Source organism: Balaenoptera borealis (genome assembly GCF_965194805.1).
Source record: "Balaenoptera borealis genome assembly, chromosome: 5".
In the NCBI taxonomy this organism is placed as follows: domain Eukaryota; kingdom Metazoa; phylum Chordata; class Mammalia; order Artiodactyla; family Balaenopteridae; genus Balaenoptera; species Balaenoptera borealis.
This window is the reverse complement of record NC_138862.1, coordinates 1,143,623-1,171,453: the sequence shown is the minus strand read 5'-3', so window position 1 is coordinate 1,171,453 and position 27,831 is coordinate 1,143,623. Positions and strand designations below refer to the sequence as shown.

The window sequence follows — 27,831 nt, the reverse complement described above, 5'->3', positions numbered from 1 at the left end:
CTCCAGCCCCCTCTGTCTGTCACATAAACATCACAGCAAATTACTTCTGTAAATTCCTCAACCTGGAGTCTCTGGGTCGGAGAACACGCGTGTCTACCTGACACGCTGGCACAAGTCGCTAGCTTGCTCTCAGGTCGGCTTCACGCCTGTCATGCCCCTGCTTGCAGGTGTGAGGCCCTGTTCCCCACCGCTCCGGGGCTCAGGGTCTTGGACGAGCCCGTGTCCCTGCCTTCACCGAGGAGCACCGCCCAGGGCCGTGTGGGAGCCTTGGGCAGGGCTGTGGGCTCCACCGGCCCAGGGGCTGGTCCGAGGCCAGAACCCCAGGCCTGCGCCTCGTTCCCAGCGAGGAGGCCGCACCGAGATGGCCCTTACGAAGCATGGGCACTCGAAGCCAGGTCCACCCAGGCCCCAAAGGGTCAGCCCTCGAGGTCACCGGGCGCTGCTGGCCAGGCTGTGCCCCCAAAAGCAGCAGCAGGACGGGGTGTGATCTGGGAGGCCGAGCGCCCAGGACGAGGTTGGCCTGACTCCCGGCCACCCGAGTCCCTGCCCTCCCAGCGGCCCCCGCATCCCGCCAAACCTCCGCCTTTGGGAGACGCCCCGTCCTGCCTGGGGTGGCTTCCAGCATGGGGCGGGGGTGACCCCCGGTGAGACTGACGGCCGGTGCCTCTTGCAGGCCCCAGAAGAGCTTGTGGCACGGCTCGGACCCCAGTGGGCGCCGGCTGACGGAGAGCTACTGCGAGACGTGGCGGACTGAGGCCAGGGCGGCCACGGGCCAGGCCTCCTCGCTGCTGGCGGGCCGGCTGCTGGAGCAGAAAGCGGCGGGCTGCTACAACGCCTTCATCGTCCTCTGCATTGAGAACAGCTTCATGACCTCCTCCTCCAAGTAGGGCCTCTGCTGGCTCCATGGACAGATGGACGCACGGACAGAGGGCCGGAGAAGAGCCAGGCGGGCAGGGGAGCGGACGCGCCCCCGGCCCGGGCAGGGAGCCTCTGCTGGCGCCCAGGGTGGTGACCTGGCTGGGACACTTTCCCGTACGGTTCACGTTTCATGTAATCCTCCAGAAATAAAAAGAAGCCAAAGAGTGTATTTTTTAAAAAGTTTAAGACAGCCTGGTGCCCAGACTCTTTCTCCCTCCCACCTCTCCCCCAGAGCCTCGGTGCCTGTGCTGCCCTCTTGGCCCGAATCAGACCAGGGGGTGGACCCGGCCCGTTTAGGCAAGAGGCCGACTTGGAACCTTCTGCCTGGGGAGGCCTCCCGGGTGCTGAATGGGGCCCCCAACCGCCCGGGCATGTACTGGTGGCTCCGTTTCCTGCCCAGAAAGCCTTGTGGCGCCAACGCCAGGCCTGTCTGCAGGGCAGCCGCGAGGAGGCGCTGGGGCCTCCCTCCTGCCCTCTGTCCAGCTGGCCGGCCCTCTCTTGGGCCACGTGCGGTGCCAGGGGAGACCACCTTCTCTCAGCCTCTGGCAGCAACTCCCCTGGCTGCAAGGTTCCAAGCTCAAACCCCCCGCACACCCCCGGGGCCCCTGCTGCTGCTGTGTGCAGCCAGCCCCGCCACATGGGCCCGTCTGCGCTCCTCTGTCCCACGCTGGCTTCCCGTGTCCCCTGAGCTCCCACCGGCACAGAGCCTGGCCCGGCCCGGACTACTGGGAGAGCTTTGAGGGGTCCATAAACCAGCACCGGGTCCCTGGGCCCAGACCTCACACCGGGCGCTCCTTCCTTGACTCCAATGCGTGACCAGCTCTGCCCAGCAGCATGTCCGGGGACCCAACTGGGCCCAAACCCAGGCTGCCTCAAGTCCTGGGTCAGACCTGCCTCCTGCTGAGCTTGGCACCAAGGCGCCCGGTTCACCTTTGCAGGACACAGAGGCAGAAGCCCTCGGAGGCAAAAGGCCACACGTGCCCCCCGCCAGGACAGAGCCCACAGGCTGCCCAGCCGAGCCCCGGGACGGGCGAGGCTGCATGGAGGGGTTGGGCCGGCCCAGGACAGGACTGGGCCGTGTCCACAGGCGGGCCACGTGTGCTTGGACCCCGCTCACCACCGTCTGTAGCAGCACGTCTCGGGGAAAACCCACGTCACTGCCCTCCTTGTGGGAGGAGTGAAGGGGACATTTTGGGGTGCGCGCGGGCATCTCCAGGGGAGCTGGCGGGGTGGCCCAGAGCCCAGCTGCCCCAGGGTCTGCTGTCCAGGCAGTGTGACTGGAAACCAGAGGGGCTGGTCCTGTGAGCCGTGTCTGTGGTTCCCAAACAGGCGCCAAATAAAAATGACCATTTACACTGACACTTGGTTTGCAAGCAGCTTTCACTGTCTTGAGTCCTCGGGAACCTCTGTCCTGGATGGCCCCGCTGGCCAATCCTGCTAAAGGAGCACAGGTGTGCACAGGTATACGCAGATGTATACGGATACACACAGGTGTGCACAGGTATACACAGGTGTGCAGATGTACACGGATGCACATGAATACACATGGGTTCCCAGAGACATGGTCGTCCTTCAGTGCCCGTGGGGGATTGGTTCCAGGACCCCCTCAGATACCAAACCTGCGGATGTTGAGGACCCTTATATAAAATGGTGTAAATGCTTGCACATAACCCATGCACATCCTCCTGTATGCTTTAATTTATCTCAGGTTACTTCTCATACCTAATACAAGAAAAATGCTACATAAATAGTTGTAAATACAATGTAAATTCCATGTAAATAGTGGCTGGCACATGGCCAATTCAAGTTTTGCTTTTTGAAACTTTCTGGAATTTAAAAAAATATATTTTCAATCCACAGTTGGTTGAATCCTCAGATGTGGAATGCACGGATATGAAGGGCCACCATGGGTGTGCGCTGGTGTACATGGATATACACACGTGTGCATATGCACATCTGTGCATGGGTGTACATGGATAAACACAGGCACACATGTGAGTGATATACATGGGTGTGAGATGCACGCAGGGGTACACAGATGTACACGGATGTGAGATACAGATACACAAGCATGTCCACGGCTGTCCATGGAGGCCACAGGTGCCCCGCACCTTTCTCCTCTCTCAGGGTCCCCCGGGGGGCCAGCAGCCTCACGAGATCTTCAGAGCCGGGTAGGTGCCCCGGCGCCCGTGTCCCCCACCGCTGCGGCAGATGTCTGAGCCCGAGGGGCCGTGCACACTGCCCGGAGCAGGGGCTCGGTGGTGCCCCAGGAGCTCGGGACCGGGGGTGGCAGAGGCCGAGTGGGGAGGCTGCAGGGGGAGGCGGGAGACCAGGGCGCCGGTCGCGCTCATGGGGGGCACAGAGCAGAGCGCTGCCTCCCGGGTCAGGAGCCAGAGGCGAGCCCCCTCCACGCGCCAAGCCCCGCCAGCTCCCTGAGCACGGAGCGGGTGTTGCGCCTTCCCAGCAGCGTCCTGGGGTCGGCTGTGGTGTCTTGTGCGGATGCGCCTGGGGACCACCTGCCCTATCTGACCCACACCGACGGCCGTGAGTTAAGCTGCGTGTACAGCCTCTCCTCGGCCCTCAGGGTGCCCCGAGACGCCCTGCTCACCCAACCCGACCTCGGGGATCCCAGGGGGCAGCCAGCTCCGGCCCCTCCTCCACCAGGCGTCCTGCTCTGAACTCGCAGCAGCGGCCTTTCCCGAAGACCCTGGATGAGGGCCGGAGGCCATGGGAGGGGCCGGGCTCAGCTCAGGACGGGGTTGGGTCCTCGCCTGCTGGGGGGCAGGGCTGGGACCCTCTCTTGACCGGATGGATGCGTGGAGTCAGGGGCCCCCTCACTCGGGCTGTGCGTCTGCTTCACGTGCCTGGGGCCAAGCGGACGGTGTCACGTCTCAGAGGAAGCACGACCGGCTCTCGGGCCCGGCGGCAGTGCCCGGGTAACGTGGGCGAGTCCCCCGGGGGCTTGCGCGTGAGTGGCCCCCATCACCGGGAGGGGGTCAGCATCAACCCAGCTCCGGATCGAAGGACAGAGGGGACCTGGGGTGAAGCCCAGAACGGAGGAGCCGGTGCTCCCGGGCTTTCACCTGACGGAACTGCCAGCCCCAGCACCCCGCTTCTCCCCCAGAAACAAGCCAGACGAGGGTCCTCATTTTTGTCAGTTTTTTTAAAAAAGGAACAGAGCATCGTTTACAACGAAAGTACCTGGACAACTGCAGATGTCACAGTTCAGCCACAGGCTCCGGAACACGGCCCCCACCCCCAGGGCCCGGGACACCCCGTGGGCACCGGGTCCCCCGGGCTCGCGTCTGGGACCACCTTGCCATTTCCCCGGGACAAGGGGGTGAAAGCAGAGAGGTCTGGTGGGCACGTGGACCCCCCACTGGCCACGTGTAGGCAGGGACAGCAAACCAGCCCCCGGTGGCCGGGCAGCTGCCTGGGCGTCCCCGGGAGGCCGCGGGTCATGGCCAGGGCGTGAAGCAGGGCTGAGGGGTGCCCTGCTCGAGGTGAGCCAAGGACCCCTGTGGAGGCTGGAGGCCCCTGAGGCATGGGTCTCGGGGACAGAGCACCGGGGTCCCGTCAGTCACCAGCGCCACAATCTGACGATGTGGACGATGCTGGAAACCCGTCCGCTGACACCCAGATGACAGGCAGCTGCTGGGGACGTGTCAGCTCTGAGGTCAAGGCCCAGGCTCGGCTGCCTCTGGCGTCAGGAACCTGGCCGCTCACCGGCCAGGAGAGCAGGCCAGGCAGGGTCAGGCCTTGGCCTCGGGCTGCTCCCCCACGGCCCACACGCCGTCCTCTGGGGCGGGCCTGTCCTGCACGGCCTGCTCCTGCACCGGGCTCATCAGCTCCTGGGCCGGCGGCAGGGGCTGGTGGCGGCCCTGTCGGAAGTGGCGCAGGCCCGACAGCAAGGCCGCAAGGACATAGGCGACAAACAGCACCAGGAAGTACACAAAGTAGATGAGGAACTGGAACAGAGAGGGTGCAGGTGAGGCGGGCGGGGGCACCCCCCCCCCACGGCCCTCCTGCTCAGAGGCCAGGGGAGCACGCACAGCAAAGGGGGTGGGCACCCAGGGGTCATGGAGGTGGCAGCAGGGCCCAGCCTTCACCCACCCAGCGGAGCTTCTGCAAACCCAGCACTTCTGCGCCTCCGCCATCTGCCCCGTAGCACTTTGATCACCTCATGTGACAGCAAATGCACACTTGGCTCTGGGGCCAAGTCCTCACGGAGGACACCTGTGCGGGTGGAGGCTGGTGGAGAACAGGCCACCCAGGTCTCCCGGCCCCCGCAGCCCCCATGGCCCCAGGGCAGGGCAGCCCCGCACCCCAGGACCAGTGAAGCTGCAGAGCGGTGACACACAGGGAGGAGCGCCCAGCACACGGGAAACTCCCCCCGATTCTCAGACCGCAGGGGGCAGGGGGTCCAGGGTGGTCTCCTTCGTGTGTGGGCCAGACGAGCATGAGTTCCACCCACGGCCCCGGAGCTCAGCTGCCCCAGGTGGTCTCCCCGAGGACCCCTCAGCACTGCATGCTCAGCCCTTCTAGGAAAGCTCATTTTCAGAAGCAAAACCAGGAAATGAAACGTCGGGGACTTGGCTTCCGGGAAGATGGAGCTGGCCTGACTTGCCTGTTCCTCGCAAGTACGATTAAAACCCTGGACACTGCACAGACAACACACAGAAGGTGACTCTGAAAAGTGGATGGGGGCAGACTAGCTGGGACCTTGGAATCCAAGGAGCCCCACGGCAATGTGTTCCCTGGGCTTTTTTTCTTTCTGCTGCAAGTATTTTTAAAGGAACCAAAGAAGCCCACAAACAAGAAATGCCAGGAAACACAGAAGAAAACACTCAACAAAAGCTGCTCCGACCAAAGGATCAGGAGAGGGACCACCACCCCACCCAGCAGGACAGGACACTGATGAATGGGAACCACTCTCCTCCAGCCAGACCCCACCCTCGTGACCCAGGCTGTAAAACCTCCCACCCCTGTCGGGTGGGGTTGGTCAGGGCCCAGTGGGGAGCTGGAATGTTCACCCCCACAGGGACCACATGGAAAGGCTGGACTTTCACCCCCACCAGGTGGTGCCCCCCCTCCCTGAAGAGTCAGGACTTTTACCCCACCCAGCAGCAGTGAGAATGCCCCTCCCCCACCAGTGTCACTGGAGGCCACGTGGGGAGCAGTAATGAGGCACCCGTGGCCCTCCTGACCACTGCAGGCCATGTGGGGAGCTGGCACTCCCTTCCTTGCCCAGCAGTAAGGAGAAGCCCCACCCCACCCCTCAGTGTGAGGAGGGCTGAGTGGGGAGCCTAGAATTCCACCCCACCTGGCTATAATGAGGTGCATGCCCCTAGTCCTCTGCTAGGCTGGTGTCAGGAGAAGCTAGCTAAAACAGAAGGATTAAATAAGAGCCAGAGTCTCATAACATAATAGCCAAAATGTACAGGCTTCATTAAAAAAAAAATCACTCAGCATACTTAGAACCACAAAGATCTCTGAATGAATGAAATACAATCAACAGACACTCACACCAAGATGACAGAGGTGTTAAAGTTATCCAAGAAGGATTTTAAAGTAGCCATCATAAAAATGCTTCAACAAGCAATAACAAACATGCTTGAGACAAATGAAAAAAGTCTCAGAAAAGAAACAGAAGATATAAAGAAGAAAAGTTACAATTGAAAAATATAATAACCAAAATAAATACTCAGCAAATGGTCTCAACAACAGAATGGAGGGCACAGAGAAAAGAATCAGTGAACTGGAAGATGGAACAATAGAAATCACCAAATCTGAACAACAAAGAGAAAACAGATGGGGAAAAAAGCAGAGCCTCATTCTCCAGGGGACAAAATGTAACACTGTGTCATGGGTGTAAAATAAGAAGAAAGAAAAAGAATGGGGCTGAAAAAGTACTTGAGGAAATAATGACTGGGAAAACTTCCCAAGTCTGGCAAGGGACATAAACCTATAGATTCAAGAAGCTGAGAGAACCCCAAACAAGACAACACCCCCCAAATCAGACCAACACACACCATATTCAAATTTTTGAAAGCTAAAGACAAAGAAAAAGGAAATATCTTGAAAGCAGCCAGAAAAAAAATGACACCTTAAGGGAAAAATAATTAGAACGACAGTGGATTTTTCATCAGAAACCAGGAAGGCCACAAGGAAATGACAAATTTTTCTCATACTTGAAAAATTCAGGAATGAAAAATAAATCAAGACATTCTCAGATAAAGAAAAACTAAAAGAACAATTTGTCACCGGCAGACCTGCCTTAGAAGAATGCTTAAAGGAGGTTCTCTAAACAGAAAGTAAATGATAAGAAACTTGGAACATCAGGAAGGAGAAAGAACACAGTGATCAAAATTGTGGGTAAATAGACTTTCCTTCTCTTCAGTTTCCTAAATGTTTGATAGCTGGAGCAAAACTTAATATCCTATCTTAGGTGGCTCTAATGGTATATAGAAAAAATAAGTAAGACACTTGTACTTAAACAGTAGAGAGAAAGGTGACCTAAAGGAGGTGAGATTTCAATACTTCACTACAACTGGCCATTTAATACACAAAGCAACCATCAAAAAAGTCACCATGAAAGATACACTCAAAAATACAACAGATAAACCAAAATGAAATTCTGAAGAATCTGTAAATAATCTATGAGAAGGCACAAAAAAAGAAAACAGAAACAAAAGGCAGAGAGAATAAAAAGAAAACAAAAAATGAAATGGCAGACATAAGGACTAATACATCAACAATTACACTAAATATAAATGGTCTAAATAAACCAATTAAAGACAGATATTGGCAGAGTGGATTAAAAAAACATGACAACCATATGCTATCTACAAGAAACTCAGGTATAACAATATAGTCAAGTTAAAAGTAAAAGGATGTAAGATAGTATGTCATGTAAACATTAACCAAAGGAAAGCAGAATGGCTATATTAATATCAGGTAAAGTAGACTTCAGAGAAAAGAAAATGACCACAGGCAGAGAAGAACATTATATAATGATAAAAGGCTCGATCCACCAAGGCATCCAGTGTATGTGTATGCAACAGAGAGCTGCAAAAACATGAAGCAAAAACACGACAGAATTGCAAGGAGAAATAGACAAAGTCACAATTATAAATGGAAAACTCAACACCCCTTCTCAACAACAGGCCAGACAAAAAAATCCATAAGGATAGAGAAGAAAGCAATACCACCATCGACTATAGGACCTAATTGATATTTATGCAACACTCCACCCCAAAACAGCAGAATTCACATTCTTTTCAAGTGTACATGAAGCTTATAACAAGATAGATCATGTCCTGGCCCCTAAAACAAACCTCAACAAATTATAAGAATTGAAATAATACAGATTGTGTTCTCTGATCACAATAGAACATAATCAAAATAGAAATCAATAACAGAAAGATAACAGGAAAATATCAAAACACTTGGAAAATAAACAACACATTTTGAAATAATCATAGGTCAACTAGAAAGTATGAAAGGAGATAGAAATACATAGAAATGAATGAAAAAGAAAATACAACATATCAAAATCTGTGGGGTGTAGCTAAAGCAGGCTGAGAAGGAAATGTATAGCAATAAATGGAAATATTAGAAAAGAAAATTCTCATATGATTTATCTAAGCTCCCATCTAAAGAACCTAGAAAAAGATGAGCAAAATAAATCCAAAGCAAGTAGAAAGAAGGAAATAATAAGGATAAAAGTTCTAGCAAGTAACAGTAAGGCAAGAAAAATAAATAAAAAGCATTAAAAAAAAAGACCTCCCAGAACTAATAAGTGACCTCAGCAAGACTATACAAGGTTAACTCACAAATATCAGTGTATTTCTTATACAGGCAGACCTCAGAGATATTGTTCAGTTCCGAACCACCGCAATAAAGTAAATACTGCAATAAAGCAAGTCACACAAATTTTTTGGTTTCCCAGTGCATATAATAATTATGTTTATGCTATACTATAGTCTATTAAGTGTGCAATAGCATTATGTCTAAAAAAAAACAATGTGCATACCTTAAGAAAAATACTTTATTGCTAAAAAATGCTATCATCTGACGATGCAGGGTTGCCACAAACCTTCAACTTGTAAAAAAGTCCATATCTGTGAAGCACAATAAAGTGAAGTACAATAAAATGAGGTCTGCCTGTACTAGCAGTGGACACCTGGACACTGTTATGAACTGAACTGTATCCCTCCAAAATTCATTTGTTGAAGCCCTAAGCCCCAGTGTGACTGTATTTAGAGATGGGGTCTTTCAGGAATGATTAAGGTTAAATGAGGTCATGAGGGTGGGACACTAATCCAGTAGGACTCCTTATAAGAGAGAGACACCAGGAGTGCACACCCACCGAGGAAAGATCACATGAGGACACAAGGAGAAGACAGCTGTCTGCATGCTGAGGAGAGAGGCCTCAGGAGAAACCAAACCTGCTGACACCTTGATCTCAGACTTCCAGCCTCCAGACTGTTAGAGAATAAATTTCTGCTGCATAAACTACCCAGTCTGTGATATTTTGTTATGGCAGCCCTAGAAGATTAATGCATACACCAAAATTATAAATACAGTATCATTTACAATTGCTCAAAAAAACACTGAACTTCTTAGGAATAAATCTAACAAAACATGCACAGCACTACAGTACTTGCATGTTGAAAACTACAAAATGCTGAAAAAAATCAAAGTTCTAAATAAATGGAGAGACATACCATGTTCACAGGTTGGAAGATTCAACATAATAAAAGATGTCAATTCTCCCAATATTGATAAACAGGCTTAATGCAATTCCTAGCAAAAGCCCAGCAAAAATTTTTGTAGATATACACATGATTACTCTAAAATTTATAGGGAAAGGCAAAGAAACTATAATAGCTAAAATAATTTTTTTTTAAATTTCAAAGTTGGAGGAATCAGTGTACCAAATTTCAAAAACGTACCACCTAGCTACACAAGCAGGATAGCGTGGTGATGGAGGGAGGGTAGGCACATAGCTCAACGGAACAGACAGCCCAGAAACAGACTCACGCAAGTGGTGGAAAGCAATTCAGTCTTTTCAACAAATGGTGCTAGAGCGACCAGACATCCACAGACAAAGGAATGAAATGTTGTAAGCTTCACACCTTACACAAAAATTAACTCAAAACAGGTCACAGACTTAGATGTTGGGGAAAATCTTTGGGACCCAGGGCCAAAGAGTTATTATATGTGACACCAAAACTAAGATCCACAAAAGGACAAATGAATAAATCAGACCTCATCAAAATTAAAAACTTATGTTGCAAACAACCCTATTAGGAAGATGAGATGGTGAGCTACGAGCAGGGAGAAGACTTTGCAAAGCACACATCCAACAAAGGACTACTGCCTAGAATAAACAGACATTCTCAAACCTCAAGTGAAAAAACAAAGGAACCAATTAGGAAATGGGCAGAAAAGTGAAGGAACACTTCACCGAAGAGGATGTACAGATGGCAGCTGCACGTGGGGAGAAGAGCATCACAGCCACCAGGGAAAAGCAAGTGAAAACCCCAGGGGTCAACAGCGCTCCACACCGTTCGGAATGGCCGAACAGAAATGGTGACCCCCGAAAGCTGATGAGAATGCGGAGAAGCCGGGTCCCTCAGGCATGGCCAGTGGGAACGTAACATGGTGCAGCGACCGCGGAAAACAGCCTGGCAGCCATCACGTGACCCAACAACCGTACTTCAGGGCATTTATCCAGAGAGATGGAAATCTGGGTTCACACAAAAAGCTATAAACAAATGTTTGGAGCAGCCCCCAACTGGATAAAGCCAGGGCTCTTGGCGGAGAGTGGGTAAATGGGCCGTGGTCCAGCCACCGCGGAGCCCCATGCAGCAAAGGACCGGAGCGAAGTAGCCACGCATCTCCAGGACTTGGGCTGAGTGGGGAAGGCAATCCCGACTCACAGCTGCAGGGTCCCACTCTCGCGATGACAACGCTATAGAAATGGGGGGCAGACCGCGGTGGCCAGGGGTCGGGGAGGAGGCAGGGTGGGGGCCCGGTGTGGCCGCGGGGGGCAGGGAGGGATGCGCCCGTCTCGACTGTGCGTGGTCCGCACCCCGAGAGTGCCCGCACCGCAGACCTGCAGGACGTGACCGGTGGGGAGGCTGGGCCCGCACCAGGTACGTGGGTCTTTGCATCACCTGTTACCCCACAGGTGAGTGTGTGGTGACCCAGAAGTAGAGTTCAACTTAAAATACAAGCCAGCCCAGGCCAGCTCCCTGCATGCTCCGTGCTGGTTCTCACCACCGGCTCCGCCCCACTCTCACCACCCAGGACGGAGGGAAAGGGCACCCGGAGCACCGCACGCGGGAAAGGTGAGTAGGATGAGCTGGGGTGACTTTCCTTCTGGACGCCACCAGGATTTCTAACTACGAACAAACCTCTAGAGTTACCTTTTAACCAGGAAATTAATCCAGCAAGAAAAAAAATCAATATATTGTTGTCAGCTTGACCCAACGTGGCCAGAAGCTGTCACGTGGAAGGGGCTGGGGCCAGGTCAGGCGAGGAAGGCCCAGCCCCTGGGCCTCTCGGAAGCCCCGCTGCCCAGAGCCGGGACACCCAGGGCTCCAGGGAGGGAGAGGCTCCCCCAGGTGCTGGGGCCCCTCCCAGGGCAGCTGGACGGCCGCCAGGCAAGGCCCCACGCAAAGGCCAGGGGACAACATGCTCCCCTGCGGAGGCCACCGCTCTGGGGGAGAGGCCTCCCCTGGAGGGTCCCCGGTGAAGGAGGCCCCAGCCCGCCACCTCTGGACGACAGGCCTTGTGCTCTCCGGACAACCCTTCCCGCCCGCCCCGTAGGTGCAGCTGCACATGCACCTGTGGACCTGAGTCCAGCCTGGCCACCCTGCTCAGCCACGGTCCCCAGTGTTCAGCCTGGGGCGGATGGGGCAGTGTCCCTGGAGGGCCCCACTGGTGACCAAGGGCCAAGACCTGCCTGCCCATGTGGACACGAAGGGCCAGAGGCTCTGATGTCCTTCACCCAAATGGATTTCCAAACCCCATCCAAAAAGCCAGTTTCTGAACAAGAGGGTCTCTCATGCCCGGAACTTCTTCCTGGCCAGCTTTGGGATCACCAAGGCACCTCGGACAGAGGGCTGGGACTTCTCCACGGAGCCAACCAAGCCCCAGGGAGGTCTGGGCTCCCAGCAGATGGAGGCTGTGTCCCACAGGCAGAGGGCGGGGCAGGATCCCCGGGGAGCCCGGTGACAATCCCTCCCACGGGACCATCCTCTGGCTAATTCCCCGCTCACTCAAGAGTGGTCCCGCCCTGGGTGAGGCCACCGGGAGTCACATGCCCGAGCGGCCCCCAGTCTCACAGCAAACAGGAATTCTCAAGTTCTTCTTGGAAGACCAAGGACCCGCCTAGGACTGGACGGAGGGAGGGGACGGGAAAGGGGCCAGCACGCGCCAACGTCAACCCCACGAGCTCCACTCTCCGCTGCCCTCCACAGAGGAGACAGACAGCTGTCACGTGAGCCAGGACCCATTCACAGGCAGGGACCTGAACGAGGGCACAGGGAATGCTCGGCCATGCCTCTGTCCCTCCTGGGACCTCAGCCAGTGCAGGGGGCGCCCAGGGCCGGTGCGAGCGCCTCCAGAGCGACCTGCACCCAGGATGGCCCTGGAGGCCCCAGAGGTCTCACCACACTCGACCGCGCATGCCCACCGCACTGCCCAGATGCGGGCGGCATTTACAGCCCCCAACTCAGCCCTGGCAGGGAGCCGCACGGGCTGGATCGTGGCCCCCTGCCACCTGGCCCTCTGACCCTTCCCTCCCTGCTCCCGCTCAGTCCAGAGGGTCTGGATGGAGACGCCCCACCCTCAGCAGGTCTGTGGTCTGGGTCCCGGGAAAGGCAACACCACTGGCTGGGTGGCCACCAGGAGGCCTGGCCAGGACACGCCCCAGAGCCTTCCCTCCTCAAGGAAGTGAGCCCAAAACGGGGGCTCACCTGAGAGTGGACTGGGAGGCCCAGGCCCCGCTTGTCGGAGACAACGAGGGTGATGATGGTCTTGAGAACAGTGGCGAGGAACGTGTTGACTCCGAAGACGAGGGCGCGGAGCTCTTGAGAAAGAGAAGACGCGATCTGAAAACTTAACGGGGAAGCGGCCGACTCAGACTCAGCTGGGGGCGAGAGGCACGCACAGGCGCAGAGGGCCCAGGGGCGGGGCAGCGCCCCTGGGCCACCAGGAACAGCCGCGGGGGACAGGCGAGACCCGCCCAGTGCCCAGGCTGCCCACCGCTCCGGGGCTGCGTCCTGAGACGGCAAATCCTCCCGCAATGACTCACAAAGCGAGTGCAAAACCAGGTGCAGAAGGCAACCTCGGGAGATGCTTAAAGTCTCCTGGTACTCCAGTACAGAGTAAGTCATAATCACCACAGGGTTCCCAGAAAATCAGCCTCATGAGAGCAGGGCATTAACAGACAGGGCACTGCACGGAGAGGGCACGAGGAAAAGTCCGGAATTAAAGTCCTTTGTCGTTAAACGATTCAGTAAATTATAGGAAGAACCGTAAAACAAATAAAGAAGGTAAGAGGAATTAGTATGATCAGAGCCTGCAGTGCTCTGCAAAGAAATTAACATTTGAACGTACTTCCAATTAAAAGCCCCAAAGTGCCTTTAAAAAAAAAAAAGAAAAAACTGATCAAGAAGTGTCCTGAAGTTCTGAAGAATAAATGAACAAAAATACCCAAGAAGCCTCTAAAGAGAATGACCGAGGAGCTTCTGCTGGGGGGCTCAGGGGGAGGGGACAGTACACGAAGTGCCAGGATGAGCAGTCATGTGACAAACGGCGCACTAACTGAGACAGGAGGTGGATCAAAGGTCCCTGATGACAGATTAAGTCCTGGGAAGCGGGAGCTGGGCCAGGTCCCGCCGGCACAGGCAGAACGCCACACCACACACACAACTGACTCAGGTAGTGCTGCACGAACACCGAGAGTTGGATTAAAGAAAACGGCAACACATAATAAAAGGCTCCTATCACATGTGGTAGATGTAAGCGCACTGCAGATAATCAGGAAAAAAGAAATCCTAGCAGAAAAAGAAGCCACAGGTATAAACTGGGCAGGACGCCAGGGAAAGGCAAGTGGCCCGCGGGCCGCCCTCCACCACCCGCAGGGGCTGTGTGCCTGCCTGGACAGCGCCTGCAACATCTCTGACACCCCCTTCCAAAGCCCGTGTCCCCTGACCTGGCGGTTCCCTTCCAGGACCCACCTGAGGCCATTATCAGAATTTGGGAAGAAAAATGTAGGTGAGAGGGCGTGGCTCCCATGTCGTCTGTCACAGGAAGGTACCGGGGACAGGGGCCTTGTCACCGGAGGACCGAGGACACTGCCCTCTGACACGGAGCCGCAAGGTTACGAGGGGCAGGGGTGCAGGGTGACCCCGGCTCGCTCCAAGCAGCCCAACGCCCATGTCAGCCACGGGGGCTGGGGTCTGAGGGGGTCTGCTGTCTCCTTCACGCCTTTCTGCCTCATATTTGACCTTTTCTGCATTGTATCGGATCTTTCTGCCACGAACACCTATGGCTTTTACAATTAACAAGAACACACGAGACACTACGTGGTCCTGGGAGAAGTGAGGGAAAGACACCCACGGCTCTGGCGCCCATTCCGAAACGCTGACAGTGACAGGACAGGTGGGACGTTTACAGGCTGAGCGTCAGGAGGGGAGGACACAGCGTCCAGTCTGCGCGGAAGTCCAGGCCACAGCCATGGCCACGGGGGCAGGGGGGCATTAGGAGCAGAAATCAAGAGAGCAGGGCCAGGGTAGTCGGGGTGTCTGGGCAGCACTGGCCCTGAGGGGGAGGAAAGGAAGGACGCAGCCCAGGGCAGGCGAGGGACGCTGGGTGCCGGGCGCTCCTGTGAGACGGCTCAGGGGAATCAGGCCACCACACTGTGGGGCGACGGCTGCAGAGGGTCAGGAGTCCGAGGACACGCTCTGAGCTCAACACCAGGCAGGGACAGATCTCGCTGGGCGTGACCGGAGCGGACAGTCCAAGTGGGGAGGGAGGTGCCCCCAGGGAGACGGGGCTCGGAGGGGAGCTAGGGCCACATAGCTGGGGACAATGACAGGCCACCTGCCAGGTGCAGGAGGTGTAAGCGTGTGTCCTGAGCACGTGTGCTGTGTGTGGCAGGAGGGCATGTTATGGTGTGAACACATATGGTGTGAGCATGTGTCTGGGGTGAACACATGGTGTGCGTGTGCAGCTTCGTGAGAGGTCCAGTTCAAAGGGTGTACGAGGGTGTCAGAAGCCAGCAAGATGAGGGCTGAGGAAGGTTCTGGAAGGCACGGGTCGTCGGCAGGCAGCTCCCGGGACGTCCCTGGGCCAGTGCTGGAGCATCCCCAGGAGCGTGAGGAACACAAGGGCATCAGGGGAAGGGCTCCCCCAGGCAGGAGGCGATCTGGGTCACCCAGCCACTCTTGGGCTGTGAGCCACCGTGCCCAGCAGTGGGAGTGGGAGGGGATGGGAATGACCCAAGATGGGACAGCAGGGCCAGGAGACTGGAAGAAAGGGCTTCCCGAGGTCCGGTCCCTGTGGACACCGTGGCTCGAGGGGGGAGCAAAGGGGATGCCCACATGGCTCCTTGCCCAGCCTTGCGATCCTGGTGGCCAGGACGGGGCACGCTGTGGACAAGTGGGGCCCTGGCTAAAGGCACCCAGGGCTCACACGCCTCGTGATGTGAGTGACGCGCCAGCACACCTGCTCCGTGCTGCCTGGCACATACCCCTGCTGCTCCCCATGGAACCTTCTGGAAGGAGGTCTCTCGACACACACAGTGCACGACCCTCCAGCTGCCCACCCTCGGCTCCAGTCTTTCGGGAGTCTCCTGCCAGCAGTCCCGCATGGCCACCCCGCACCAGCCCGACTCACGTGGCGATGGGCACCAGGAGCTGGTGGGAGCCACGGAAGAGCACGAAGGCCGAGTAGCACAGCCAGATGTTGCTAGTCTTGTACATGAGGAAGATGAGCCCAGCCTGCAGCACCGTCACCACCGCGATGATCAGCTTAGCCCACAGCGCCCAACGGATCCTCACGAAGCCGGCGGCAAAGGAGGTGATGGCACCTGGGGAGACAAGACGCGTCAGCGCTGTCCTCGCCCTCACGGTCACCACCGTCTGGGTGAGGCAGGCGGGGCGTACCGAGCAGAGTGGAGGCGGCATCTGCCCCACCGTTGTAGACCCTTGTGGTGTCCGTGGTGGGGTTGACCACGTTCCACAGGATGTGCACGTAGTAGACGATCAGGTAGTAGCCGGCGGAGTTGAAGACCCACCAGAGGGACCAGAGGCGCAGCTGCGGCAGCCGCGCGGTGTGGCCCAGCTCGCGGAGCATGTGCGCGAGCGCCGAGTCCCGCCAGGAGGCCAGCAGCTGGCCCGGCTTCCCACCCGTGGGCTGAACTTGGCCCAGGTTCATCCGGTCCAGCTCGGAGGGCGAGGCCCCGGCACAGGCGGGCGCTCCGCGGTTGAAGAAGAGGCTGCGCTTGGGGCGCTTCAGGAAGAGCGTGAGGACCAGGCTGAAGGCGAGGAAAGCCAGCGAGATGTAGTTGAGCGTGGAGAAGGGGATCCTGCCCACCGTGACCAGCAGCTGGCCCAGCACCGAGCTGGTGAAGACGCCCAGCAGCACGGAGGCCCGCGAGTAGCCGGCCATGCGCTGGTAGCAGGCGGGGGGCACCAGTGAGAAGATGTAGGAGGAGTAGGCGATGCGGGCCGCCATGGTGATGCTGAAGAAGAACTCCATGAACTGCATGTGCAGCACGGACGAGCCGAACAGCAGCAGGAGCCACACGGACACGTAGCTCAGGCCCTGCAGCAGCAGCACCGGCTTGTAGCGCAGGTAGTCGGTCAGCAGGAAGACGGGCACCAGCACTGCCAGGTAGGAGTAGGACAGCACCGGCGTGATCTCGTTGGTGACCTGCAGGACAGCAGGCGTGTGACCCCAAGCCTCTGGAGCGCCAGTCGCCCATCACGTCTACCGGACTTGGCCGGGTGCCTGGGAGCCCCACCCGGACCCCACGCACCCCTTTACCGTGGCGCCCCACCAGGACTACGTGGGGAGCGCCGTCCTCCAAAGACGTGCAGCCCGTTAAGACTGTCCAGGGCAGCCAGGGAAATGGAGAAAAGCACAGCCCGACCTCCAGACCGTGCTCTACCCTGACCTCATCCCCCACGGGCGTGCTTCTCAGACAGCAGCTCGGTGCTGACACACGCAGAGAGCTGGTAGGTACGCTGAAAATAATCAGTAACTACATGCTAAGCCATGCTGATCCAGGCTTGTTTGTTTCTAACGAAATAAAAACATGATATGATTTCCCCTTAAGTCTACCAATACAGAAAACAGAGCTGTGACCAATCTACACTCATGCTGGCCGCCAATGAAGGCCTTCAGTGGCCGGTCCCACTCGGTCCCAGGGCACAGGGGATGCAGGAGAGGACTGGGCCCTCAATCCCCCTTTGCCAGGCAAGACTAGGGGCATGCGTCCACAGGAGCCAGGGCTCCCGGCTCCACCAAGGGAGCTGCCCGCAGCCTCGGCCATTCAGCTCTCCACTCAAAGAGGGCTGGCCCAGCAGGACGCTCCCTCCTGGGCACACAGGGCAGAGGCCAGAGCCACAGACCCACTTGGGACGACAGCCAGATGTGCCCCTGGCTGCCCAGGAAGGGCCATCCTGGACCCACCTGGGCCCAGCCCCCAGCAAGAGGTCCCAGCTCACAAGAGGCCCAGGTCCCTGGCCTCGGGCCCTCCCTGGGGGATGGACACGGGACGCACCTTGTGCTCAGAGCCTCTCCAAAGGCCCAGGTGGGTTTTCAGCAGGTGGCCCCTCACAGGGGCTGCACCAGACCCCATCTGACACCTCCCAGGGGCTCCAACTGACCCCACCCAGGGATTCCACCTGACCCTGCCCAGGGCCCGGCCATGGCTCAGATCAGCCAGGGCAGCACCAGGTGAGCCTCGGGCCTTGTTGGGCTCTCAGAGGCTTTGGCCTCCCTTGGGTCCTACCTGACTCAGGGCACTAACCTTGACTCAGGCCTGACCACCTGCTAACACCATGGGGCGATCCCTGCGCCAGCCCAGGGGGCCCTCAGCCCTGCAAGGCCAGCAGGCACCAAGGCCCACTTTACAGATGCTACCAAAGACCCAGAGCCAAGCCCAGGCCAGCACGTGGGGCCCAGCCACGCCCACCGCTTAGCGGCCAGCTCCCCTGTGGGTTTCTGCAGCCCTCGAATCTGTCCACCCACGATGTGCCACCTGACCAGCCAGCCCCAGGGCAGTGCTTCCCAGTGTGTGCCCAGGACCCCAGGCTGGCACGCACACCCACCACCTCCAGGGCTCCCCTGCCTGGTGGCCTCCTGCACCACATGCCCACCAGAAGCCATGGCTGACCCCAAAGGCTGTGGTCCCCCAAACACCGAGCACTAATGGCCCCAGGACAGTCCAAGACAGTATTGGTGCAAGTCCGTCCCCGGGGCAGGATGAGTAACCAGCGCTGGTCCCAGAGCCACGGGGGCCGGCTGCAGGGGTCAGAGCCTTGTTTATGGAAAATTCCTGGAACATCAAACCATCTCTCAGTTAGCTGACGAAACCTCTTGGCAGATGGCTTGCACAGCTGCAAGGGCCACGGGGTCAGAGCTGAGGGAGACCAGTTGGGCTTTCCCTCCCGCTGCCGCTGCCCACACTTCTCAGGCTGGGCAAGCACGCAGGCCAGGCGAGAGGCTGACCCGTGCCACACCTGTGAAGCGCTGGGAGCACAGGCACCCACAAAGTCCCTGGGGCAGGTGGCACAAGGACGGCCTCCTACTGGCCTTGGTCCAGCATCGCTGGGCCATGTTCCCAACACCTCGGTTTGGACGGGCCGGGTCCAGGCTGAGGGGCAGGATGCGGGAGCTGGGCCCAGGTCACGACCCAGGTGGCTTCAGGGCAGCAGCTGCTCTGAAGTCAGGAGGCCTGGCTGGGGCCCCACAGCAGCCAGGACCAGGACGGGGCACCGTGGGCCCTGAGGACCGGCAGGACCAGGGGAGCAGGGCAGGGCCAGGCCAGAGGGGCCCTGAATTCCAAGAGCAGCCCCAAGAGCCAACACCTGGCAGCACCCAGAGGGGCGCTGAGTCCTGCCTGATAGGGAAGCGAGGACAGGACAGGGGCCACCACGGAGGATCCCGCCAGAACGGGCGGCGTCAGCCATGGGCTTGGAAGGACTGCTGTGTGAAGCGCCCTTCACACAGCAGGGGTCGTGATGTGAAGGGCACGGGTCATCATGGAGGGGGGTGGGGGCATGGCCCAACCCAGGCAGCTCAGATGCAGAGGAATCACAGGCCCAAAGGCGCAAAGCAAAGCTCGGACCCTCCGGGAGGTGCTTCACGAACCGGGGGTGGCGGCATGTGGGGCAACACTCAGCACAAACCAAAAGGAAAATCCGGCAGAATTAAAAGGTGAAGCTGAGGCATAAAAGGACACGGCAAGCAGGGAGGAGGCCCGCGCAGACAGGAGAAGCCGCTGCCCACAGGCGGTGGATCCCGCCAGCGCCAGGAGTCCGCCAGGCACAGGAAGGCAGGCGCCCGCAGGGAGGGGGAGACTGGCCGAGGCCTCACTCCAGGGACAGCCAGGAACACGGGACCGCGGCAGAAATCGAGGAAATGCAAACCCGGCAACAAGCTCTTCCGTCTATCAGATGGGCAGAAACTCAACAGCGCCTCACGGGTGCTGGCCCGAGGAGCTGGAAGCAGCCTCACGCTGCAGGGGGTCACGGCAGGAAGCCACCGGCAGCAGCGTTTCCCCCAGGGACGAGCTGGTGACCCCGGAGACCCCTGGAGCAGGGGAGGGCAGGCCCTCTGTGGTTTGAGGTCCTGGGTGCAAGTTGGGCAGCACCAGCCTGAATCTGTGTGGGAGGGCCACAGACCCGCCGGGCTCTTCCCAGACAGGCCTCTGCCTTCCTCTGGTCACGTCCAACGCCTGGTGGGTGGCTTAATTTCTGCAACCTACTGTTTAATCGGTTACCGAGTGAGCTAAGAGGGCAGGTGGGGGGAGCTCATGACAGGTTTTCCTTCTTGTTATTTTCACGGAGCTTCCCACTCACTCCTACGTCATCTCCGCAGTGGAAGACGGGCCCTCGCAGAACAGAGTGGTGTCCAGGGAACCGGCCAATCAGCGAGCGAGGGATGTGCCAGACCGGCTGCTCGAGGGAGGCAAGCCCCCACCCCGGACTCACCCGGGAAGTGACCCCTCTGGCTGAAGTGCTGGCCGTGCGGTCAGACAGTCACACACACACAGCTTTGAGCCTGTGCACGCGGCCGAGGCACCCCGCTGTGTCCATTTTCCAAGAGGGCTACCTTGAGGGGACAGGCCTCATCTGCACGGCGACTCCATGTGACTTAATTCTGGGGTCGGTGAGGGGTTGGGGCTGAGCTCTGGGCCAGGGAGAGGCAGGGGTTCCCTGAAGAAATCAAGTGGGAAATCCCGGTGGGACCCAACGGGGGCCAGCGACAGTGACAGGGGGTGTGGAGGCCGGCGGCCACCCTGGAGGGGACAGACAGGGCTGGCGGGCCGGGGCCAGGCTCTGGGGCGGCGGGCGGCCCTCAGGCAGGACGAGCAGGGGTGGTGACCACAGCCCTGACCGTGAGCTTCATCAACCAACGGCCTCTGCGCCCTTCTGATTTGTTTTACTTTATGGAGACAGAAACCGGGAGGGACACTAGCTGCCTGTTGCTGCTTCTACGCCACGTTTGACCCCAGAGACCCGCCGGGTATAAGCTTATTAGTCAGGTTCCAATGAGATCCTTTGTCCTTGTTCTGAGCAAAAGTCAAATCCCTTCCGTAATCCCTTTGGGCAAACAGGTCTCTGCTGGAAGCAAGGGCCCAGCGGGCGGGCGGGGGCCCCCTTGAGCTCTCCCCTCAGAGGCCCACGGCAGGCATGGACCCCTCTGCCGGACCCGCCGTCCCTCTAACTGCGGGGACCTGGCAGCCGCCAGCGCCCGCAGCCCGAGCAGCCCCCGCACTCCAGCCCGGCCCGCCCACACGCGCGCCCACGTGCCTGCTTCTGCGTGAAGTTCTTGTCGGGGCCCAGGAGGTAGGGCGTGATGAAGCTCTCCCCGGGCCGCATCTGGGACATGAAGCCGTAGAAGCAGAGGCAGAACGCCAGGCTCCACCAGGACTGCAGCTTGTGGCCCCGCCTGGGATCCGCCGGCACCTGCTTCTCCACCTCCAGGCCGGAGAGCGCCATGCTGCCCAGGCCCCCGACGGCCCTGCAGGAGACCGAAGGGGACGCTGTACCTGGGAAGGAGAGCCAGAGTCAGGGCGGCTCAGCAGACAGCTCGCAGCCGTCTCCCGCCTCCGGAAACTTGGCTGCAAAGGGCTCCTCCCCCCGTCATTCAATCGGGCTCTATCTCACACGGTGGAGAGGCCCCAGCCCCAGCCCCAGCCCCAGCCCCAGTCCCAGCCCCAGTCCCAGCCCCGTGGTCCAACCTGGAGCTTGTGGCGATCCAGGAGCCAGGCCCAGCCAGGCCACGCTGTCACCACTTCTGGGGGCTCCAGGGCTGCAGCTCCCATAGAGTGGCTGCCAACCACGTGGGGCCCATAAATGTTAAGCAACGAAAACTAAATGCAATTTAAGAGCCAGGTCCCCGGGGACACTGGGCTCCTCTCACGCGCTCACGGCGCCGGCTGCGATTGCTGCGCCGCGTGCACCTCCCCCGCAAGGTCTGACCGCCTGCTTCTCACGGTGCCACAGCACCTGGCGTGTCCAAGTGCCAGACCCAGAGGAGGAGCAGTCCCGCCCGCGATGGCCCAGAGGACGTGGCAGAGGAGGACCTGCCGGGCCAGCCACACACCAGACCACAGTACAGGGGTCAGTGACGGGGGCAGAGAACCCCCAGGGGCCACCGAGGGCAGAGTAAGACTTCACCCCAGTACCGTGATTTCAGCACAGGCCTGGGCCTCGCTCAGCAAGGGGAACTACCACAGTCAGATGGGCCCGGCTGTTCTTCTTTCCTCCTGTGTTTATTTCTGGGACTGCGGGAAAATGGGGGGCTGCTGTGTGACAGCAGTAAACCCCCTGAAGAAGCTGCGGCTGGCAGGTTTGTTTGTGAAGCTACAATGAGGGGCAGGGTAGGGGTGAGGGGGGCAACAGTGGCCCAGGAGTTACAGGGTCCTAGGTCCCAACGTTCTCGAGGGCCAAGCGAAACACCAGCTAGGACGGGGGCTGGAACCCGGCCCCTCCCCCCGGCACCCCTCCCCCTGGGAGGTGTGGCCCACCAAGAGCACACAGGCCAAATGGCTCCAGCAGAAAGACTCTGATGTTTGGGGCGGGGGGTGCACACATGGCCCCCCACTCCAGCCCCAGGAGTCCGCCAAGTTCACTCTCCCACTCCCGGGGCGCTGCCCCCTGGGTGCCAGAAAAATGCACACTCACAGCCAGCTAAGCACCCAGCGTGGGGTGAACAGCCAAGAATTTACAAAGCCCAAGGTCCCCAGGAGTGGGCCCCCACCTTCCCTGTCCCCCAGGGGCTTGGGGGCCCCTGCTCCTGGCCCCCCTGTTCTGAAGGAGATGACAGAGGCTTCCTTACCTGGCGTCCCCCGAATCCCGGGGCGGAAGTCTCAGACACCAGAACCCAGCAAGCTCACCAGCTTCTTCTTTCTACTTCCTGGACTCCCATGGCTTCTGAAACCCCAAGGCGGTGCTTCTGAGACTCCAGTGAGAGCCTGTCAGAAGTTTGTCTGAAGGTCTCGGACACACCCCAGGACTCTGCACCCTGACACGGGCCCCGGACATGCCCAAGCAGGTGACCGAGCTCGCAGCGAGCTGCTGCCTCGGGATTTCCCGCTGGTCACCGGTAAGAGCTCCGCCTCCAGTATCTCGGGCCAACACCACAGTCCCGCCTCCACCGACACGCAGATGGGCCCCAGGGCCCCGGCGCCCAGCCCTGAGGGTCCCAGGAGTCCTCCAGGGTCACAACACAGTGGTGGACCACCGCCGTCCCCAGAAGCAAGGACATGCAAGGGTCCACACCCTGCAATGGCCAGGGAGCTGCTGGGGGGCGGGTAGGGGGCAGTGTCTGCTGACACCCGGGGAGCAGGGCTGAAGGGACAGGGTTTACATGGGGTCTCAGGGAGTGTCCCACGAGCTGTGCCCCCTCCCTCCCAGCCCCACCCCTACAATCTGGGGACGCTGTGCTCAGTGCTGGAGTCCCTCACCATCCTCCTGAGTTACGGGACAGCTGGAAGGAAGGAGGGGCCTCCCCCCAGCCAGCAGGGAGAAACCCAGGCCTCCTCTGCTCTTGGATCACAGGAAGCAAAGGGCCAAGGGCTCACGTTGGGCTCACGTGCGCACTGTCTCGCCTCTGGGCTGCAGCCCATTGGCTGGCGGGTCTTCCAGGCTGCACGGGGAGCCTTTTACCTGCTGTCTCCAAAAACATCTGCTCAAGGAGCCCCTGAGCCTCAGGCCTGCCACCCAGCAGGGGTGGCCGAAGGAAGGCAGCCTTCTCACCGCGGCTGGGAAGGGCCGTCACGCGCGCCAGAAAGAGGGCCTCCAACTACCTCTGTGCTTCTCACTCAGCCCGGGTGCCAGGGACCCGCTCTCCAAGGACGTGAGTGAAGATGCCCACCCTGGACAAAGGCAGCCGCCTATCCTAGGAAACCTCTACCGCCCCGTGGCGGCCCAGTGACCCCTGGAGCCCGGCCTCCCCGTGCCCCGTGCCAGGGAAGCAGAAACAGCAGTGAGGATGCCGAGACGCACAGAAGGTACCAGACCCTGCAGGGCTCCCTTCAGAAATGGCCACTTTCATTCCTGCTTGACGTTTTTTCCTGAGCGTTGCTTTAAAATCTGTTCCTTCCACCCACATAAGGCCCTCCTCCAACTTCTTGTGGGGGGCACAGTCCTGGGCCTGCCCTTCACCAGCACCCCTGGCTCCCCACGGTGAGAAGGCCCCTGCAGGGGCACCCAGGGCAGAACTGCGGGGAGGGGGCCGCAAGGCAGCGCTGACCTCTGTCACCCGTCACAGGCGGAAATGCCCCTACAGGCCTCACTGAAGAGAGAAGGGCCAGGCCTCAAGGAGCCGGCACTGCGGCCGCTGCGGGACCACCACCCGGGGCCGTGATCGGTGGCACTGATCCGAACTAAAGGGACACCCGCCACACCAGGCCGGGCCCACTTTGGAAGGTGCGTCCCTCCCACACTTGGCTCCACACCACCGGACGCGCTTCCCAAAGCTTCCAAAACAGGCGGAGGGCTGCCAGCTCATGGGCCCGTGGCTGGACTGCAGGGTCACGGGGAGTTGCTTGGCCCCATCCCGGGAGCACGGGCTGCCACACAGGAGCAGCAGGGCCCCAGGGAGGAGAGGCCACCTGTACTGGGGCCTGGGATGGGGGTGCGGAGGAAAGGGCGGACGCCGAGCCGGGTTCTTCCCTAGCGAGGTTGGGCCCCCAGCAGGGAGCTCCGAGGACTACGGCTCTGGCACCGTGGGCAGCCTGGGAGACAGCTGCTGCTTCTAGATGCATTCCGGAGTTCTGAGCTGGCCCAGATTCCAACCTGTATTCTGAGACCTGCGGCCGGGGATCCCCACATGGCGAGGAACCCCATGAACACACGTGTGTGCCTGGCGGATACCTGGACACTCAGGACAAGTGTTTCGGATAGGACCCGGGGGATAGCTTTCCTCCCGCAGACGTGTAGAGCGTCCCACTGCTCTGGACCGTCTCCAGCGCTGGCCTCCAACCGCGCCAGGAGCTGCTCCAAGGGGAAGTTGTTCACAACTACAGACTCCGGGTGCAGGAAACAACAGTGGCTTGGCTGGAGACCAGAAGCGCACCGGGGGCTTCTCCACAAGCCCGCGCGGAGACCGAACGTGACAGACGCTTGGAGCGTGCGCCTGGGTTCCCACATGGGGCGAGGCTGCACGTGGGACTCACCGCCCCTTCACTCAGCGCCAGCGCCCCCGCGCCCAGCCCGCGCCAGGGGCCCGTGCCCCCTGTGCTCTCCCCGGGCCCCAAAGCCCCCGGCCCCCGTCCACCCGACACTCGGAGCGCGTGCACCCCCGCGCTCCTCCCGCAGCCCCCGGTCCTCGGCCCCGGAGCTCCTGCAGACAGGGGAGCCCCGCTACCTGAGCGCTCGCGGCCTCCGCTGCTTGGCGCTAGAAGGGACCACACTTCCCACAATGCCCCGCGGCGGCGCGCTTCCGGGAGGCTGGGGGAGGGGGCGCACCTGGTCCCGCCCCCGCCGCACGTCAACGCCGACAGCAGTTGCACGGTCTCTGACGCGCGCCCCACCGTGGCACCCGAGGTCCCCGCGGGACGGGCGCAGCAGCCCCGCGCGCACGCCGCGCGCACGCCCCGCGCCCTGGGACTCAGTCCCCACCCCAGCCCACCGCGTCGCCGCCCCCGATCATGCGCCCCTGGCCGCCCAGCGCGGGCGACTCCCCGTGCGTCCACACGCCCGGCCGCACCCTCCGGAGCCCCCTCCCGAGCTCCTCGCGCGCCCCAGGCGCCTACCCCCTCAGCGCCTGGCTCTGGTCATACTGATCACAGCTCGGGGTTGTGCTGGAGGCCTCCGGGAACGGACCTGGACAGAGACGCATCCCCCCGCGCCCCGCAAGCTGTGACCGCCCCTCGACGAGTGCAGACCCCCTGAATTATGCACAGCCTGTCCCGCCGCCACCCTGTGCCTTTTCTTTTCGGTTCATCCATTCTGAGATGCTCCTTTCCTAGCCAGCCCACAAACTCAAGCCAGGGGCGTGGGTCCCTGAGCCAGGCAGGACAGGACTGTGGCGTTGGAAGGGGCCCCCTCCCCCCACGCAGGCGTCTGTGCGGATCACCCTGACCCACGCTCGCTCTGGTGGTTGACTGGGAACTCCAACAAGGCACAGGCTCAGCCTTCCGGAGGGACGAAGCGTAAATTGGGAGATGGGCACAAAGACAAAGGGATGGACCAGAGGTCTGTTTGGACCTAGCAGAAGGTCCCCTGGAGGGATCCCAGGGAGGGAACAGGCCAATGTCTCTCCCCGCTCCTCATGGCAGGACCGCCCCGCCGGACTTGACCTGTCTGGTGCAGTGAGGCCCGTGACAGTGAGGGAGGCCGGCCTCTGAGTCATGGCAGGGAAGTTGCGGTGCCCAGGCTGTGACCCTCAGGCTGGAGCAGTGGGAAGCAGCCCCTGTGGCAGCCCCACTGCTCCCCACTCCTCACTACCGGGAGGGGGAGAACCTGGAGGCTGGCCTCACAACCTCAGAAAGTGGCTACGCCCTCCTGCCGCCCTAAAGGATGGCACAAAGGAGCGTGGCCACGGGGCACCCAGCACCAGTGAGCCATTGCCATTGGCCAAGTCTGGGAACGGGCCCAGACCAGCAGTGCGGCCCCTTGGGGAGCAGGACGGACAGCACCCTGGGACCGGGACAGGAAGGGTGGGCCCCCGTGGCACACACAGGTGTGCACAGGTGTGCAGAGAGCAGCTGCCCCCGAGCAGGCCCACAGTGAGGATCGGAGCTCCGTCCCCCAAGTCCCTCACCCGGTGGTCTCTCTCGGGCACGTGGGCCTGCACTGAGCCCGAGTAACAGAGCCCAAGCCTCGCCCTGATCCCTGGCCACACAGAGCTCAGGGATCCTGCATTAGCTGGGCCCGGGGCGGGGTGGAGGGGTCACTGGCCCGAAGCGGGGCTCAGGTGGGCTCAGCCGGCTGGGGCTGCAGTGTCTGGCTGCGCCACGGTGCATTGTCACCAGGAGGCCGCTCCTCCGCGGGAAGAGGGAAGGGCTTCCAGAGTCCAGGATGGGATCCTGCTGCCAGGAGCAGCCTGGACGCCAGGACACAGGGTCCCAGAGGCCCCGCAGGTGCGGCTGGCTGGAAAGTGGGATTGCCAAGCAGAGAGACGTGCAGAAACAAGCGGCTTGGGGGCGAGCGGTCATTTTGGGGGATGGATCTTGTGCTTCAGGCATCGTAGCTTTAAGTGGTTCTCTTGGCTTTAACAGTCTATTCGTCAGATGTTTACGTGCCGGCTCCTCGCAGGATCGGGGTAGCTGCCGCGGGGGTCGCGGAGGGAGCGACAGTTGGCCCCTGGGTGGACCCATGGTCGGGAGGGGTCAGGATGGGCCCGGCAGCGCTTAACCTCAGCCTCACCAGCCTGCAGGCTCTAGTCACGCGTGCTCACAGAGATGTTCAGGGTCTACTGCCCCGCGAGACCCCTCGCCTCTCAAAGGGGAGCTCAGGCGCGCTCAGCAGTTGTCATGAATGACAGCCCCCAGCCCGTACCTGGCCCACCCAGCCCTGTCTCCCCACAACGGGGTACCCCAGCCTGTCAGCTCCAGGCGTCCCCAGCTCACCACCTCCTGGGACCCCCCCCAGAGTGTATCCCATCCCCCTTCCATCCCCTCCCCCTCCACCACCGGGTAGAGCCCCACACCCCAAGTCCAGGTTGCTTACTGCCGTCCAGGCCAGCCTGCCGGGGTCCCAGTCCCGGCACGACTCCCCCTGGGAGGACTTCAAGGGAGGCTCATCTTTGGGGGTCCGTGGCGTCCAGTCTCCCAAAGGGCTTCTCCCAGGCTTCGGGGGGTGGATGGTGGACTTCTCCCCGCTGCCAGCTCCTACCCAGGCCCCTCGGGCTCTGCGGGGACACCCTGGCCTAACCCAGGGAAATGGTCCATCCCTGAAAGGAGGGCCCAGGGATGGGCTGTGGGGGCGGCCTTGAGCTGCGCCGAGGAGAGAGTGGGGAAGGAATGGGATCTTCACAAACCGGAGGAGCTGACTGTCCTCGACTGCAAAATGCGCAACAAGGGGGGACAGAAAGGAGACAGGAGCCAAGGCGACCCGGGCTGAGTGAGAGCAGACTGAGAGGTGTGGGAGCATGGAGAGAAGGAGGACGGAGGGGGAGAGAAGGAGGGGGGAGGGGGAGAGAAGGAGGAGA

The 27,831-nt window shown here is 59.7% G+C and overlaps 2 protein-coding genes across 25 annotated transcripts in view; one reads left to right on the top strand and one right to left on the bottom strand.

The window, feature by feature from the left end:
• The window catches only part of COL18A1 (collagen type XVIII alpha 1 chain), a 95,657-nt gene extending 94,553 nt beyond the window's left edge, over positions 1-1,104 (top strand). For all 7 annotated transcript variants that reach the window (XM_082392530.1, XM_082392529.1, XM_082392528.1 and 4 more), the window contains one exon: positions 674-1,104. In XM_082392530.1, coding sequence (XP_082248656.1) covers positions 674-887 — 214 coding nt within the window. In that variant the 3' untranslated portion in view covers positions 888-1,104. The remainder of the gene's footprint in view (positions 1-673) is intronic.
• SLC19A1 (solute carrier family 19 member 1) overlaps positions 1-25,247 on the bottom strand; it is a 33,733-nt gene extending 8,486 nt beyond the window's left edge. Inside the window, exons 1-8 of one of the 18 annotated variants that reach the window (XM_082392546.1) lie at positions 25,045-25,247; positions 22,513-22,607; positions 21,413-21,958; positions 20,982-21,220; positions 16,104-16,872; positions 15,835-16,027; positions 12,909-13,050; positions 4,064-4,886 (exon numbers count right to left, since the gene is read on the bottom strand). In XM_082392546.1, the coding sequence (XP_082248672.1) occupies positions 4,671-4,886; positions 12,909-13,050; positions 15,835-16,027; positions 16,104-16,872; positions 20,982-21,170 (1,509 nt within the window). In that variant the 5' untranslated portion in view covers positions 21,171-21,220; positions 21,413-21,958; positions 22,513-22,607; positions 25,045-25,247 and the 3' untranslated portion in view covers positions 4,064-4,670. Of the gene's footprint in view, positions 1-4,063; positions 4,887-12,908; positions 13,051-15,834; positions 16,028-16,103; positions 16,873-20,981; positions 21,221-21,412; positions 21,959-22,512; positions 23,094-23,140; positions 23,269-24,551; positions 24,939-25,044 lie in introns of those variants that run through there. The other 17 variants (XM_082392550.1, XM_082392540.1, XM_082392535.1 and 14 more) reach the window with 17 other exon arrangements.
• Between the last annotated feature and the right edge of the window lie 2,584 nt (positions 25,248-27,831).